At 37.7% G+C, this 17,234-nt stretch overlaps 1 protein-coding gene across 1 annotated transcript in view; it reads right to left on the bottom strand.

The window, feature by feature from the left end:
- Window positions 1–17,234, bottom strand: part of LOC112054411 (uncharacterized) — a 19,530-nt gene extending 2,296 nt beyond the window's left edge. Inside the window, exons 1-4 of the mRNA XM_052886154.1 lie at window positions 16,923–17,234; window positions 4,324–4,411; window positions 3,343–3,495; window positions 1,107–1,272 (exon numbers count right to left, since the gene is read on the bottom strand). Coding sequence (XP_052742114.1) covers window positions 1,107–1,272; window positions 3,343–3,495; window positions 4,324–4,404 — 400 coding nt within the window. The 5' untranslated portion in view covers window positions 4,405–4,411; window positions 16,923–17,234. The remainder of the gene's footprint in view (window positions 1–1,106; window positions 1,273–3,342; window positions 3,496–4,323; window positions 4,412–16,922) is intronic.

The raw sequence follows: 17,234 nt of genomic DNA, 5'->3' as shown, positions 1-17,234 counted from the left end.
AGCAGTAGAGTAGCGTGCCTTGGAGGGGTAGGATCGTTCGTTCGTTATCAACCCATATTTGGCTCACTGCTGCTCGAGTCACCCCTCAGAATGAGCGTTTGGCCAATAGTCCACTACACTAACTAACAAAAATTCTTGTTTAAAGTAAATATATGAAAGTGACCTAACCTACGAGTACCTACGAGTATCTAGGATATTTACTTTAGGGCATACGCTTAAACCGAGAAAAAAAGAGATTGCTTTTTTGCCTTTTGTCATTTCCTCACTTTTGTCAAGTGAAAACTCTATAGGCAGTTTTTTATACAGTTTTTATTTGTGGGATGCACCAGATTAAGTGAAATTGTAGATTATATTTTACTAATTATAAAACACGGGGGCCGTATCATTAATACGGCTGATATTGCGGTAGCTCCGCCCCTGGACGTTAGGGTAGCAACCCCGCATTATAAAGCGCAGTGTTGGTCTTCCACAGTGGCGTAGCGTGCCTTGGATGGGCCATGTATCAAAATTAGTTGCGAGGCCCATATGAAGGGTAAAGATTTCTCACAAAACAAACAAAAATGCTCGCTTAAAATAAATATGACAGTGACTTAATCTGTGTAAGATGTTTTCAACTTTTGGGCGCATTCTTAGCCAAGGAAAAAAAAGAGGTTGTGGATTACCTACATTTTACAAAATTTTGCTTTCACGCGTAAGGGGCCCCTGTAGTCCGGGAGCCCCGTATCTTTGATACGGCTGATACAGCGATAGCTACGCCCCTGGTCTTCCAACTGTAAGTGGCCCTGTGGCACCTGCATCCAGCGGTACCTTTTTGAGTTCATAAAAAGTTTTTGACGGCCTCCGTGGCGCAGTGGTATGCGCGGTGGATTTACATGGCGGAGGTCTTGGGTTCGATCCCCGTCTGGGCAGATTGAGATTTTTTTATCGGTCCACGTCTGGCTGGTGGGAGGCTTCAGCCGTGGCTAGTTACCACCCTACCGGCAAAGACGTACCGCCAAGGTGTGTGGAGTTAGCCTGCTTCCACCTTAGACTGCATCATTACTTACCATCAGGTGAGATTGTAGTCAAGGGCTAACTTGTAAAGAATAAAAAAAAAAGAGTCTTACCTGCTTTAGCGAGGATTAGTATGATGATGAGCGCCAAGTACCCCGGCTGCTGTATGTAGGGCGCCAGCTCGTTACTGAAGAGACACGTCACCATGTCCACCAGCAGGATGCACAGCATGAACACGGAGTTGCACAGCAGTGACAGCTGTAGGAAGCCCGGACGACTCTGGAAGTGGGAGAGAGAAGATATGATATCATCTTCACATCAGCCGATGGAAGCCCACAGCAGGACATATGCCTTTTGTAGACACTTTCAAACACCACACAGAAATCAGAGCCAGTTCACATGGCGCGTTGCGTCAGTGTTGCGACGCTCCGTCGTTTTACATACTAATCATAGCATTCACACGATGCGCTGCGTCGACGCAACGCTCACACGACTGATATGCAACCCCCGAGACGTAGCGGTTTCTTGTGTTGATAGAATCCATGCTTTCTATAGACTGACTATGCGATGTGTTTACAAAATGCTTGTCACAACTGTGCGTAGCGTTGCGACGATGCAACGCGCCGTGTGAACTGGCTCACAGTGGTGCGATTCCGCTATTTTGCACTCGTCGATGTACCTATCTGTCGCTAATAACACGTCACATTCGATCTTTATGTTTAGAGGATGTCAAAATTTAAATGTCACTGACGACAAAGTTGCCATGGAATCGGACGATGTAACAGCTCTGTTACTTTATAGAATGCAGAGGCTGAGCGTGAGCTGCATACATCCGGTGTCACTGCGACTCGCTTGATGCCGACAGTCCACCGTAATAAACACCAGGGGCGAAGCTATCGCCGGATCAGTCGCGTCCATGATACGTGGCCCCCGGACTGCAGGGGGCCCTTACGTGTGAAAGCTAAAATTAGTAAAATGTAATCCACAGTCTCCTTCGGTTTAGAGTCTATGAATTGCCGTATATTCATGTGTTCGTCTGTTAATTACCTGCTTTTTGCCGTAATGAATGACATAAATCTTCGAATATTAACAAAAGTGTTTTGTAAACGACTTCGTCGGTATAACACTAAGGAATATAACATGACAATAGTTTCATAATGGTTAGACATTGACTCTTTATAACAAAGGCAGCAATATTTTAGATAAAAACGTTCTCTACCATATAATAATTTACCAGTATTTACGTAGTATGACTTGATCTTGACTTGTTTTAGTAATAAAAACGTTCTCTACCATATAATTTACCAGTATATACGTAGGTAATATGACTTGATACAAAAAAGCGTTAATAAAACACGTTTGTGTTTAACTTCTAAAGCTAATAAAAACAATTCGTGTTCAAAAAAAGAAGACGTCATAATGGAAAACAGTAAATAAAACTGGAATTACCTACATATCTAGAAACGGTACCTAAACTATGTCTAAGAAGATATGAATCCTACTAATATTATAAACGCGAAAGTATGTATGTATGTTTGGATGTTTATTTGAATGTCTGTTGCTCTTTAACGCCGCTACTACTGAAGCAATTTGGGTGAAATTTGGAATAGAAATAGATTTTACTTTATATCCCGAAAAAATCCGTGGTCTCCCGAGATTTGCAAAAACTGATGATTTTTATGATATGAATGTTTGTTACTCTTTCACGCCTCGACTACTGAACCGAATTAGCTGAAATTTGGTATTGAGATATATTGTAGCATGAATTAACACATAGGCTACTTTTTATCCCGGAAAAAATCCATGGTTCCCGAGGGATTTGTGAAAAACTAAATTCCACGCGGACGAAATCGCGGGCGTCCGCTAGTTACATAATATTTTTAATAGAATTATCATCATCATCATTAGCAAGTCATATTCGGCTCACTGTCGAGCACGAGTCTCCTCTCACAATGAGAGGGGTTAAGCCAATAGGCCTCCACGCTGACCCAATGCGGATTGGCAGACTTCAAACACGCAGAGAATTAAGAAAATTCTCTGGAGAGCAGATTTATTATGGTATTTCTCTGGTTTGCAAGTTTCTTCCCGATGTTTTTCCTTCACCGTTTGAGACACGTGATATTTAATTTCTTAAAATGCACGCAACTAAAAAGTTGGAGGTGCATGCCCCGGAACATGATTCGAACCCACACCATTCAGAATCGGAGGCAGAGGTTATATCCACTGGGCTATCACGACTCCGGACTCCGGGTCGGAGGATATAGTCAAAGATATTGTGTTCGGCTGATTTTATACCTTCAAAGATATCCTTTGTAGGTAGTTAATTTATTTGTGTCAATGTCAACTTACTAAGGTAACTCCTAACAGAACCACGATGTTACTAATAGCAGAGAGAGTGCCAAACATCACCATGGTCATGGATATCAGGTTGTCTTCCGGCTTCCTCTCTGTATGCTGCCGCATATACCATGACCCCGTGATGATGTAGGCAATGCAGCACAACTGGAAATTATAAATAATCTTTTTTAAAAAGAATACAATAAGGAACTTAAGCCTATATTTATCTTTGCTTATGGTGCCTTTATTTAACATTTGGGACATTATTACAAATCTTTTGACACCCTATTTATTAAAATCAGTTAAGTAGTTTACGCGCTATGGGGGAATCTACAACCATACATACATAGACTGCCAAATTCATTAACCTTCGATTTGGCTTAAAAATCAAGATTCAGAAGAAATAATACAATAAGGAACTTTAGCTAACTTATCCTAATAACTATACAAATCATGCCAAGAATACTGGCTGTATTTCCCTTCCCTTCTATTGACCCTTGGGCCATGGAGTCGCAGTGCCAAAAAATTTTAAAGAATCATTTCACCGCGGCTAGTTGCCTCGACTGGTGACAGAAGGGCTGGCTATCCAGCACGGAAATGCAGCCAGTGTTCTTGCCACCATTCCACGTGGGCATGATTTGTATAGTTATTAGGATAAGTTAACTTAAGTTCCTTATTGTATTCTTTCTTGATTTCTTTTATTATTTATTTATTTATTTATTATTCAACAAAAAACACGTTTCAATTAAGCCTAACCACAGTGCAACACAAACCACAGTTGATTTTACTGTGCACTGGTTATTATTACATAATACAATATTTAAGAACAAAAGTAATTAACAAACAGAAGAAGATAAATACCAAGAATAATTAGTAGAGGGTAGTTAAATAAATATCGTTAGTGTGAGTGAACCGCTGCAGCGGCGCTACACAGGCTGTAGTTGTAAGTTAGCAGAAGAAAGTAGAGATAAAAAAATATGAAATATAACTTACTGTGGAGAGAATGGACAAGATGAGACACCCTTTTTCTAAAGAGAGACAACCGCAACAGCGCCTTAACATCGGCAGCGCCATTTTGATACTGAAAATACGAAAGTACATAACTTAAAATTAGATTAATTAAGCTTAAAATAAACCTTGAGCTTAATTTGATATCATTTATTGAATAGGAGCACGCATTTATTTGCCAAAGTTCAGATTTTGCTAATATCCAATGAAAAACCGGCAAATACAAAAGCGACGGCGTCACCTATATCCGACAGAAATTTCTTTCCGTACGTTTCACTCCTAAGAATCTTCAGATGTTGTCTCTACAACGTCCAGTTGCGAAGTGACTCTTCGGAGTTCGGTTACGATTTCATCGTTATACGTACGTAGAGGATTTTCTGTCGGTTTTGAATGGCTTGGATTCGTCGGTTTTTCACGGAATATTCAGTTATTTAATTTAATTTAATTGTAATTTTAAATGCCTATAAGTTGCCTACGAATTAGGTAGCTTTTTTTAATAATAATTTTTATTTATATTACGTAAGGTATTTTGCCGACTTCGTCAAACCCACCTCCTCAGGTGAGATGTCTCTCAAAAAGTTCAGTGTTTATTAAACGCAAGCTTTTAGGAAAGTCTTATTATAGTGTTAATCTATACTAATATTATAAAGAGGTAAAGTTTGTAAGTTTGTAAGTTTGTCACATTTTTTAAATGGGGTAATCTTCGGAACTACTGGTCCGATTTCAAAAAATTCTTTCACCAGTAGAATGCTACATTATCGGGGAGTGCTATAGGCTATATTTTATATTAATATCATATATATTAGCCGAGTTATCACAGTTTTTGTCATACAGGTCGGACTGAAAATCCTCTTAAACAGACTTATTCGCATGCGCTGCCTTAACTATTGTGTAAAATTGAAATTAATGTATGGAGACTTTATGTATCTTTAAAAGTTCTACAAAAAAGTCCGCGACACCATATATCTTTTTGTACCACTTTAGTACTATTTGGATACTTATATATTTGGGTTTGAGTAAGGTATGTCGTGTCCCGGGTAGCGGTTATGGGTGATAAATAATAGTAGGCTCCACTGATAAAACACTTATATTGACTATCAGTTACAACGGTTAGGTAACGACTGGCGACAAACCGCCCGTATCGACTTCGTCATAATTACGAAAATGCTTAAGTAGCATTTTCATTTACAATCTATGTGTGTGTGTGACCACCACATCATTCCACCCCCTTTTTTTTTTTTTTTTTACAGAAAACAATGTATAGGTAGTATAGGGGTGTTTCATTCTTAACACTATAAGCACAATGCTGACAAAACGTTTCACGAGGAGCATACACTTGTTACACTTAAACTAATGAACTCTGTAAAGCTAACAACAAAAAAAATTTAAACAAAAAAAAAAATATAAATGACAATGTAAAATTTGTATAAGTGTAATATTATGTAAACAATTTTGTAGAACACCTTCAAATACAATTACTTTAAGCAGAATATGGTTTTTACTTTAACATTGCACAACTAATTTCTTAAAATTATAAACATGACGAAACAATTAACAATAATGCAACTAAGCATAACGTGCAGGTACGCGGCTGACGCGACCACTGCTCGTTGTTTTGCATTTTACACCGTTGGTATTATAAGGGACCGTACACACTGTGACTTTCTTTTTTAAAATCGGTTCCGTAGTTTTTGGCGACATAGTATTTTGGGAATTATCGTTTTCCTCCAAAATATAAGCTGGTTTCAACCGATCTATAGAAACTTTAACCTGACGTGTGGGTAATTGGACCTTAAAAACTTTCTCTGTCCTGCTAATTACTCGGTACGGACCGTCGTAAGGCGCTTGGAGAGGCTTACGCACCGCGTCGTTCCTGATAAATACTTTGTCACAAGTGTGTAAATCCTGGTGAACAAAAATTTTTCTCGAGTCTTTATTGACCCTTTTAACAGGTTTTAAATCATTAATTATACTTTTTAATTTGCTTACATAACTAGAGCTATCTAAAATATTATCCTTACTTATATCATAAAATTCACCTGGCAGCCTAATACTTGTGCCGTATACCATTTCAGCACAACTAACATTAGTGTCTGCCCGTACAGCGGCTCTTAAACCTAGTAAAACGGTTGGTAGTTCTTCTACCCAACTTTTAGTTGACAGTCTAGCCATAAGTGCTGCTTTTAAAGATCTGTGCCACCGTTCTATCATCCCATTACTCTGCGGGTGATAAGCGGTAGTGCGGATCTTTTCAATACCCATAAGATTCATGAGTTGCTTGAAAAGATTACTCTCGAAACAACGACCTTGATCGGAAGTACACTTAAAAAATACTCCGAAACGCGTTATATAGTTTTCATAAAGTGCTTTGGCTACTACTTCAGCTGTGATTTCTTTAATTGGGACAGCTTCTGGCCAACGCGTACCTCTATCTATCATAGTCAAACAGTATCTATATCCCTCGGGTGATGTATTGAGAGGGCCTATTATGTCAATCATTAAGTGACTAAAACGATCTACTTTCTCGAAAGTACCTAAATCGGATACAGTATGCTTTTGAATCTTAGATCGTTGACATGGGATACAGGCTTTAGCCCATCTTCGGATATCTTTATTCATACCTACCCAAAAGTATCTATCTCTAACCATTTTGTTGGTAGCGCGAATACCCGGGTGACTTAAACTATGAATTGCATCGAAAGCGATACGTCTAAAACTTTCCGGTAAGTATGGTCGGGCCTTATTAGTCGATGTTTCGCAAACAACGCAACTATCGGTGCCTGGCATCACGATGTTTTTGTATTGTATTTTTTTCTTTAGTTCGCTTAACTCTATTTGTTCGTCATCATTTTGTACACGTGCGAGTTCCGTGAAATCAATGACCGTAGGACAAACAATTTCTTCCACGCGGGACAAAGTGTCAGCTACTATGTTATCTAACCCGCTCACGTGGCGTATGTCCGTAGTGAATTCGCTAATGAACATTATCTGTCTAGCTCGCCTAGGTAGCTCTTTCACGCTACCTATCTTTGAAAAAACATAAATTAGAGGTCTATGGTCAGTATACACAATAAAATTACGACCTTCTATCATATATCGAAAGTGAGCTATCGCCGAATAAATGGCTAATAACTCTCGATCATAGGTACTATATTTCCTTTGTGCTTCCGAGAACTTTTTAGAAAAATAAGCAATAGGTTTCCAAACGTTACCTTCTCTTTGCTGTAGAACCGCACCCATGCATGACTCTGAAGCATCCGTCATAAGCGCCAAAGGTTTGTCTATCGCAGGATACGTTAACGTCGCGGCGTCACTTAGGCTCTGTTTACACTGCTCAAACTGAGCGTTTGCTGAATCAGTCCAAGCGATTTTTGACTTATCTTTTTTTTTTGTATTCGTTAAATAGCGATCCAACTCAGACTGCTTTTCAGCGGCACCTGGTATGTGTGATCTATAGAAATTTAACATACCTAAAAATCTCCGGAGTTGGTCCACAGTAGCTGGCCTCGGAAACTCGATGATGGCTTTCACCTTCTCGTCGAGTGGACGAATCCCTTCCGTTGTTACTTCATGACCTAAAAACTCCAATTTTGTCTGTTCGAAACAACACTTTGATATATTCAGAGTAATACCGAACTTCTCTAAACGACTAAATACTTCCTCTAAATGTTTTCTATGCTCGTCGACGTTGTTACTTGCAATTATTATATCATCTATATACACGAATAAAAAATCTAAGTCTGGGAGTACGCTATGACACATAAAACGCTGAAAACTTTGGCCAGCATTTCGAAGGCCAAAAGGAAGTCTGATGAACTCGAAAGCCCCGAAAGGGGTTGACACAGACGTCTTTTCAATGTCCATCTCGTTAACTGGTATGCAATTGTAAGCTCTGTTTATATCTAACCGTGAAAAAATTTTCTTACCAGCGAGTAAGTACGTGAAATCGCGTAACCTGGGTATAGGGTAACTATCGGGCTTAGTAATAGCATTTAGGCGCCTATAGTCACCACATGGCCTTATCTGCCCATTTTTTTTAAGCACTATATGCAGAGGGCTTGCCCACGCGCTTTTACTGGGTCTGCATATTCCCATTTCACACATTAACCGAAATTCCTCTTTAGCCTTAGCGTATCGGTCTGGCGGTAACGGTCTTGCTCGACATTGAACAGGCGGACCGTTCGTCTCGATGTGATGACAAACGCTATGCTTAGGAACTTCCTTAAAAGATACCGGTTTAGTTAAATCTGGATATTTAGCTAACAAACTATAATGTGGGTGTTGATTATGAATTGTAGTTATTGAACTTTCCATGCACTGTGACATACTAGCAATAACATTAAAATTTGTTACCTGATCCACTAGTTTCCGTTTACTAAAATCTACCACTAAATTATACTTAGTTAAAAAATCGGCTCCTATTATAGGTTGTCTAACGTCAGCAACTATAAATGTCCACCGAAATGCTCTCCTTAACTTTAAATTTAATACTAAACTATGCAACCCAAATGTCTTAATAGGTGTACCGTTCGCGGCATACAGTCTATAGTCCTCGCACGCTCTATTTTTCTCGCGCACTGCCCACCGGGGTAACACTGACACATTAGCCCCACTATCTATTAAAAACCGTAACTTACTGTTTTCGTCAGTTATACACAAGCGGTAATTTATCGATGGGTCACAGCCTCCCGCCGCAGACAGGACCGAAGCTAGTTTTCCGCACTGCCAGTAGGCTGGTTCGATGTCTTCCACGTACACGGTTGAACACATTTGTGTGCTCGGGCTCTAAACTTATAGTGGTAGTAGCAAAGCCAGTCTGGATCTGCCGGTGTCCTCTTCCTGCTACCGCTAGTGTTGCGCGTACGTGGCGCGCCGTGTGACCGTGATCGGCTTCTCCCACCGCTACGCTGGGAATTTTCAATTTTTCTTAGTCGTTCGCCCAGCTTGTGGATCTCCGCTATTACATCTGGAGAATCACTCCTTGCACTCCGTACTGCGGCCACCCCCTGTATAGGCATTGCATTTTCTGTCACCTTGTCTGCCATTCTGGCCAAAGCGTTAATATCGCTTAAACCTGATGCCGTGAGTATTCCTCTCACCCATCCCGGCAAATGGTTTTGCCAAAGGATGGTAAGGGTTTCATCTGTAACTTTGCCACTTGCCAGCTCTTGCATTTTCCTCAGCAACTGCGATGGCTTCTGGTCGCCAAGCTCCATTTCAGATATCAATTTTTGTACCTTTCTATTTTCTGACTCCTCATAAATGTCAAGTAATCTTGTTTTTAATGTATCATATTTACCATTTTCCGGCTGTTTGACTAATATGTCTGTCACTTGTTGTATAACGTCTTTTCCTAATTTCGATATGACAAACTGAAATTTCGCCTCGTCAGACATCTTCTGCGGGTGTAGCACTGCCTCCGCCTGTATGAACCAGTGTCGCGGCAAATCTGTCCAAAATTCAGGAATTCTCGCCGATACAGACACGCCGGAAACTGACACCTCTGGTTGAGCCATTTTAAATTCCAATGTGTGAGTCGTTACGTGTTGCTACCCGTGCAAAATAACCGCTAATAAAACCGAGTCGGGTCACCACTTTTGTACCACTTTAGTACTATTTGGATACTTATATATTTGGGTTTGAGTAAGGTATGTCGTGTCCCGGGTAGCGGTTATGGGTGATAAATAATAGTAGGCTCCACTGATAAAACACTTATATTGACTATCAGTTACAACGGTTAGGTAACGACTGGCGACAAACCGCCCGTATCGACTTCGTCATAATTACGAAAATGCTTAAGTAGCATTTTCATTTACAATCTATGTGTGTGTGTGACCACCACAATCTATCTTCTATATATTAGCAGATATAGTACCTTTTGTGTTTTAAAAATTATTAATTTCATATACTTAGGTTTACGTCATTATTTATACAACTAAACTTTAATCCTTATTAAAATAAATTATTTAATAATTACAAGGATATTATGGAGATAAGATTTGCCCTTTACAGTATGTTAATTACTTAAATAGTTTCGGAGATAATACAAAATCTATAGACGCTATATATATAAGCTATATGACGCCCAGCGCTTTCATTTACGTAGTTCCCGTTCCCGTGTGAATATGGGGATCAAACATAGCCTATGACACTCGCAAATAACGTAGCTTTCTATTGGTAAAACAATTTTCCAAATCGGTCCAGTAGTCCACACGAACTTTACCTCTTTATATTATTAGCATAGAAGTCTCTATTGCTCTTGGTCATACCACTACTCTCGAAGGACTGGACCGATTTTGCTAAGGGTAGGAGTAAGATAGAGAAGTTACAGGGTAGGGTAGGGTACGGGTAGGGAAGCGTAGGGGTAGTGTAGGGGTAGGGTAGGTTTATGGCCGGGTTTAGGGTAGGGGTAGAGGTAGGGTAGTGGTAGGGTAGAGGTACGGGTAGGATAGGGAAGTGGTAGGGTAGGGGTAGGATAGGCGTGAGATAGGGGTACGGGTGTGATAGGGGTAGGAAAGGATAGGGTACGGGGAGGGTAGGGGTAGGATGGGGGTAGGGTGTAGGTAAGGTAGGGGTAGGGTAGGAGTAGGTTTGGGGTAGGGTAGGGGTAGGGTGGGAGGTAGGGGTAGGGAAGGGGTAGGGTAGATGTAGTGGTAGGGTAGGGTTGGGGTAGTGGTAGGGTAGGGGTAGGGTACGGTAGGGGTAGTAGTAAAGTTGACATCGAAATTTACGCGGACGAAGTCGCGGGCGTCCGCTAGTGATTATATAAATTGTAAAAAGCTTGGTGTTAAACTGTATACGACCATGTGCTTAGTTTTAAATAAGTTTGTAAAATGGTGGTAAACAAAAAAAAAAATAAACCTTGTCTGAGTTTGTTGTGGGCTCTTCTCGGACCAAGGCGCGTTTGGAACCCTCGTTACTTTAATTTTAAGTTTTTGACTAATATTACCACCATTAGATTAAATTAAATTGTGACATAATCCTGACATTTCAAAAGTGCTTGTAAACTAAGCCTAATTGAAATTAACAATTTTTTTTGACCTTTGTTATCCCCTCAAATCCCTTGACATGAGATTTTCAAAATTTGTAATTATAGTAATTGAGTTAGATTATTTACGTAACAAAATTTGGATTATTATATTATTGGGGAAAATGACGTGTTGTTTTTCTTCAATACCTCCCTATGCGTGAGACTGAACGATCGGTTCCACTCTCCTCCCGCCCCTGATTCCTCACGCAATTAATGGACACTCCCTAAAGTACTTACTTCTAATATAAAAAAGAAAGCTCATTCTACCTACCTTACTATGCAGAGCCGTGATAGCCCATTGGATATGACCTCTGCCTCCGATTCCGGAGGGTATGGGTTCGAATCCGGTCCGGGGCATGCACCTCAACTTTTTAGTTGTGTGCATTTTAAGAAATTAAATATCACGTGTCTCAAACGGTGAAGTAAAAAGGAAGGTGAGGAAACCTGCATACCAGAGAATTGAGAAAATTCTCTGGTATGCAGGTTTCTGTCTGCCGATCCGCATTGGGCCAGCGTGGTGGACTAAGGCCTAACCCCTCTCATTCTGAGAGGAGACTCGAGCTCAGTAGTGAGCCGAATATGGGTTGATAACGATAAATATAATGCCTGCCCTGACGATTCATTACAATCATATTATAAATTGGAGAAGGAATTTTCAATTTTGTTTAATGTATGTTTAGTGCTTACTCTAGTCAAAAACCTGGTGCACGTTACTTATTATAGTAAGATTGCTTTTAACAAGGCACGACCCGAGGGGATAGTTACTTGACAGAAGTCACGCAAAACTATCGTTAATTACTTAGTTATTTTGCTTTTCGTGATTTAAATCATAGACATATAGACTAAGAGCTCGTAAACCAGACCTTCGACATTTTATAAAAGCTAAAAGTTTGTCAGCTCATGCTCCTACTATAGATAAGTACCGTAACCAACTATGGAGTATGGATCGTGGTGGCTTTGGGAGACAGCAGGTATCAAGGATGCAGATCTTTAACCGTCTAAGTATAAAGTATATTTTTTTATATATTTTGATCGGCACATTAAGAGAAATGGTAACCACATTCACCAGACACTTGACTTCATGGCAACCCTATAGTCTGTATATATCGATGCTTATATCACATCTTGAAAATAGTTTAAAAAACTAAAAAACTCACGCAATAAAAATTACAAATATTGGATTGAAGTCACGTGACAATTTTTTTCGATAATAATATTTATTTGATATCCATATCATGGGGGTGGATTTCAAACAGCCAGTCCGCCATCTTGGGGAGGCCGCCATGTTGGATTTGTAATGACGTTTCTTAACTAGTCATGTATCAGAGCTCAGAGCGCGTGCAAAATTTGCCACTTTGCATTATATTTAACAGATCTTTAAGAGATGGACAGTTTCCTGATGTTTGGAAAGAAACTAGAGTAGTTCCTATTTACAAGTCTGGAAAACAGAACGATGTTAAGAATTATCGCCCTATATCTATTATATCGACCGTTGCAAAAGCCTTTGAAGCATTAGTTTACCAGCACATGTATAATCACTTAGAAAAATACATCAGTGACAAGCAGCACGGTTTTATGTGCAAACGATCTACTAACACTAATTTACTGCTGCATGTAACAAATATTGCAGAATGCATTGATAATGGTCACCAAATGGATGCTATATATGCTGATTTCTCAAAGGCTTTTGACAAGGTAAATCACCGTCTGTTACTGTCCAAGCTCCGTGCTCATGGTATCTCAGGCACTTTGTTGATGTGGAGTAAATCATATCTTGCTAACAGAAAGTCAGTTGTGGTGGTCGACGGATTTAAATCAGGAATGTTTATAGCTCTATCAGGGGTACCACAGGGATCCAACTTAGGACCTCTCTTCTTCAACATTTTTATTAACGATATAACCAAAATATTTTACAACAGTAATGTGAGCCTATTTGCAGATGACCTAAAATTGACGAGAGTTGTTCGGTGTGACTCAGATATAAAATTGTTACAGGAAGATTTGGGGAGATTGAATTATTGGTGTAAGAACAATAAAATGTTTTTAAACGTCGAAAAATGTTACCACATAAAATTTACACGGAAAAAACACAAAATATTATCATTATATGATATTAATGGCAAGCAACTAGCTGAAGTTGAGACAGTTCGTGATTTAGGTGTAATTTTTGATAGCAAATTGACTTTTGTACCCCATATAGACAAAACTTTAGAATTGACTAATAAATCGTTAGGATTTGTAATGAGAAGTTCAAAAAACTTCAAGCACAAGTCCACTATAATTAGATTGTTTGATTGCTATGTTCGGAGTAAACTCGAATATTGCTGCACCGTGTGGTCGCCATATACTAAAATTCATATACAAAGGATTGAAAGAGTACAACAACGCTTTTTGAGACAGATATCTTATAAATTTAAAATCAATCTGCATAATTATAAAGACAGACTCTCTTACTTTAAGAGAGAGAGTCTTTTAGTTAGAAGAGGGTTAATGGCTATGACATTCTTATTTAAGTTATTTAACCATCAAGTTGACTGTTCTGATATGATTCAAAGATTTTCGATTAGAGCACCGCGCTCAAGTAGGCCTCGATACCCTTGTAATTTGTTGTATCATAAGACCTACAGAACAAAATTAGGCAAATTTTCTCCCATTCCTCGGGTATCGGACTTATTCAATGAGTGTGTGAAACATCAAAAGGATATAGATTTATTCCACAATAATCTCAACAATTATAAGCGCTTAGTAACGAATGTATTAAAAGCCAATGCTTAATATTATTTGACATCCAGTAATAATTGACTTTTAATTAATAATTGACTAATAATGACATGTAATAATAGTAATAACATAATATTTTAATTGTAATTGTATTGTAATCTTTAATAATGTAATTGATTTTTTTTTGTAATTTTTTTTTTGTTTTTTTATATTCAATTTTATGTGACTTGTTTTTTAATTTTATTGCTTTTAGTTTATTGTAGTCTGACATTTTTAGAATACTAATTTGCATTGTTTAATTTGACATCCATTCATTTCTGACAACTGGTATTGACATAATATTATAATTGACTTATAATAATGACATGTAATAATAGTAATAACATAATATTTTAATTGTAATCTTTAGTGTAATGTGTAAATGTAATTTGTTTTTTTTTTGTAATTGTTTTTTTTTTTTTGTAATTTTTGTAATTTTTTAGATATCATTTTTTTTTGTTTTTTATATTTAATTTTATGTGACTTGTTTTTTAATTTTATTGCTTTTAGTATATTGTAGTCTGACATTTGTTGCATATTAATTTGTATTGTGTAATTTGACATTCATTCATTTCTGACAACTGTAGTATTGACATAATATTAATTTGTGTATGCTGTGTTAACCTATAATTAGCTGTGCAATAACTACTCATATATTTATTTCAATGTAAATCTTTAACATGTGAAATTGTAATAGCTGTTGGTTATCCTAATAAAATAAATAAATAAATAAAATTTCATCCTACACGAAGACCGGGAAGTGGTCCGGGTCAAATTAAGAATTCCAGATTTGTCTTTCCTACATAGTTAAAGTAATTGAAGAGGCCGCCATATTGGATTCGTAATGACATTTCTTAGCTAGTCATGTATGTCATCAGAACTCAGAGCGTGTGCAAAATTTTATCCTAATCGAAAACCGGGAAGTAGGTCAAATTAAGATTCCAACAATTTCTTACATACAACAAGAATTTCTTACAAGTGAAGCTAATATAAAGCGTGTAAAAAAAAATTGATACAAATCCTAAAGTATAGGTAACAATTAAATGTAATAAAATAATGTAGTTAAGGTTAAAGTAAAATTACTTATTAACCACTTATGTAATTCGCAATTCAACGCGGGAATGCTGCCTGCGTGATGGGCACCCTACCAACGGCGGCAAATTTTGATAAGTATTTTTAGGTATTAGTTTTAATTTTAATTTATTTTAATTTTGTAGTTGTAGTTTTTTTTAGATTTTTCCTAGTATTTATTATCTTCATTAATAAAATAAATAACTTATGTAATTTTATTAATACCAAATGTATAGGTAGGTAGCTACGTACTTTAGAACGAAAAAAAATATTCTTCAGTCACTTAATTTTTTCCCGATAAAAGCCAAACAATCTCGCCATTACCCCAATGTAAACATTGGAACGAAACGGTGTTGCCCTTGTTATGAACAATTTAATATAGGTAAGTGTGTCGGCCATTACGCCAGCAGTATTAAAATGTGCCGCCAATATGTCGACGAAAATAATACCGACCACTCCACGTCCACTTTATATCCCCGGCTTACGTCATCGCTGTTTGATGCTCCTCGCGGTTATTATACCCTGGTACTTGCTACGCCGAGCTTTTCACTTTACTAAACTTTAATAAAGTAGAATTAATTAATTCTCTCCTTTATTTATTTTGCTTTTCTTTTAATTTTTAATGTAATTTAAAAAAACACTATTAAAAAATTGTAAAAAAAACGTTTTAGTTTATATCCAAACTTTGATAAAGTAGATTATCAATAACAGCTCATTTTTAATTTTAATTGCTTTAGGGCCAGACGTAGGAGAGGTTAAGGAGCTTAAACCATCGATTGTAGGCTTAAACCCACCACGCTGCTGCGATGCGGGCATATGTGATATTGTTAAATTCTTTGACGACCACAACCGAGATCGACCTAGATTGCTCTCTGAATGTCTCGGAGGTTATTATTAATTAATGAATATTTATAATATTAATTTGTCTTGACAGCGAATTCGGCCCGGCCAGCCAGAATTGCACGGGTAGAATAACAATAAGAAGACCGGCCGTGGTCACAGACAAACCGTAGTTTATACGACCACGGTCAACGACTAGTCTTGGTCGTGGCCGCATAGTGCACGAAGACCCTAAAACGGTTACGTCCTTGTAAGGTACTCGCGCCATCTATTAGAAAAACTCTACACTACGCCGACTTTGAGTAAATTGTTTGGTAGATATCACATACAAAATAGCATTTTTGGAAACAAAATCATGCCATATTCAGTCCAAATTCAATACCTTCGATACAATTATAACCGACGTCAAAAGAAACAGGGAAACAAGAAACATAAATATATCATGCCATATTCAGTCCAAATTCAATACCTTCGATACAATTATAACCGACGTCAAAAGAAACAGGGAAACAAGAAACATAAATATATTTCACATATATTTATTTTTCTTGCGAATTCTCTTTCTTTTTTTATGAAAAGGCTATACAATATGTTATTAGTATTTTAATTTACTGATGAGAAATAAAAATAAATGAACATCTTAGAAACATTGACTCCTGGACCACGAAACGATTAGATTTTAAAAAACGTTTTTTTTGTCTGTAAAATAGGATATAATTAAATTCTCAATGTTTATTAATAGAAATCGTAAACGATCGTATAAACACATAGTAGATATTCTATTTTTGTTTTTAGTAGCAACTATGAAACCCTGAGCGCCTAAAATCGGCTTGTAGCACAGATTAAATAACATTAAACTCGTAGTATTCAGTTTGTAGCGTACCTCGATGGACACAGGCGATTGTTGTTCTTTTTTTAAAAAATCTTAGAGGAAGTCACTCGTTGATTCTTTTTTTAAATCGCGTTTTACTGTTTTTATTATCACTTCGACCTCAGACAAAAACACTAGCACAGAATCAAAGAGTTTGAAAATAGAACATGTGTTCTATTTACACCACGTTCGAATTTTAACAGATTAAAAACACACGGCACTATGTATTAATGTTTATAGGTTAGGAATAGGAACTTTGCGATATATGAAAATGGGAAAATCGGCGTTTTCTTTGGCGTGTGGTAACGTACTAGCGTACGGCGA

This window comes from Bicyclus anynana, chromosome 16 (assembly GCF_947172395.1).
Source record: "Bicyclus anynana chromosome 16, ilBicAnyn1.1, whole genome shotgun sequence".
Taxonomy (NCBI): domain Eukaryota; kingdom Metazoa; phylum Arthropoda; class Insecta; order Lepidoptera; family Nymphalidae; genus Bicyclus; species Bicyclus anynana.
The sequence above is the reverse complement of the archived record's forward strand: the minus strand, read 5'-3'. Positions and strand labels throughout refer to the sequence as shown.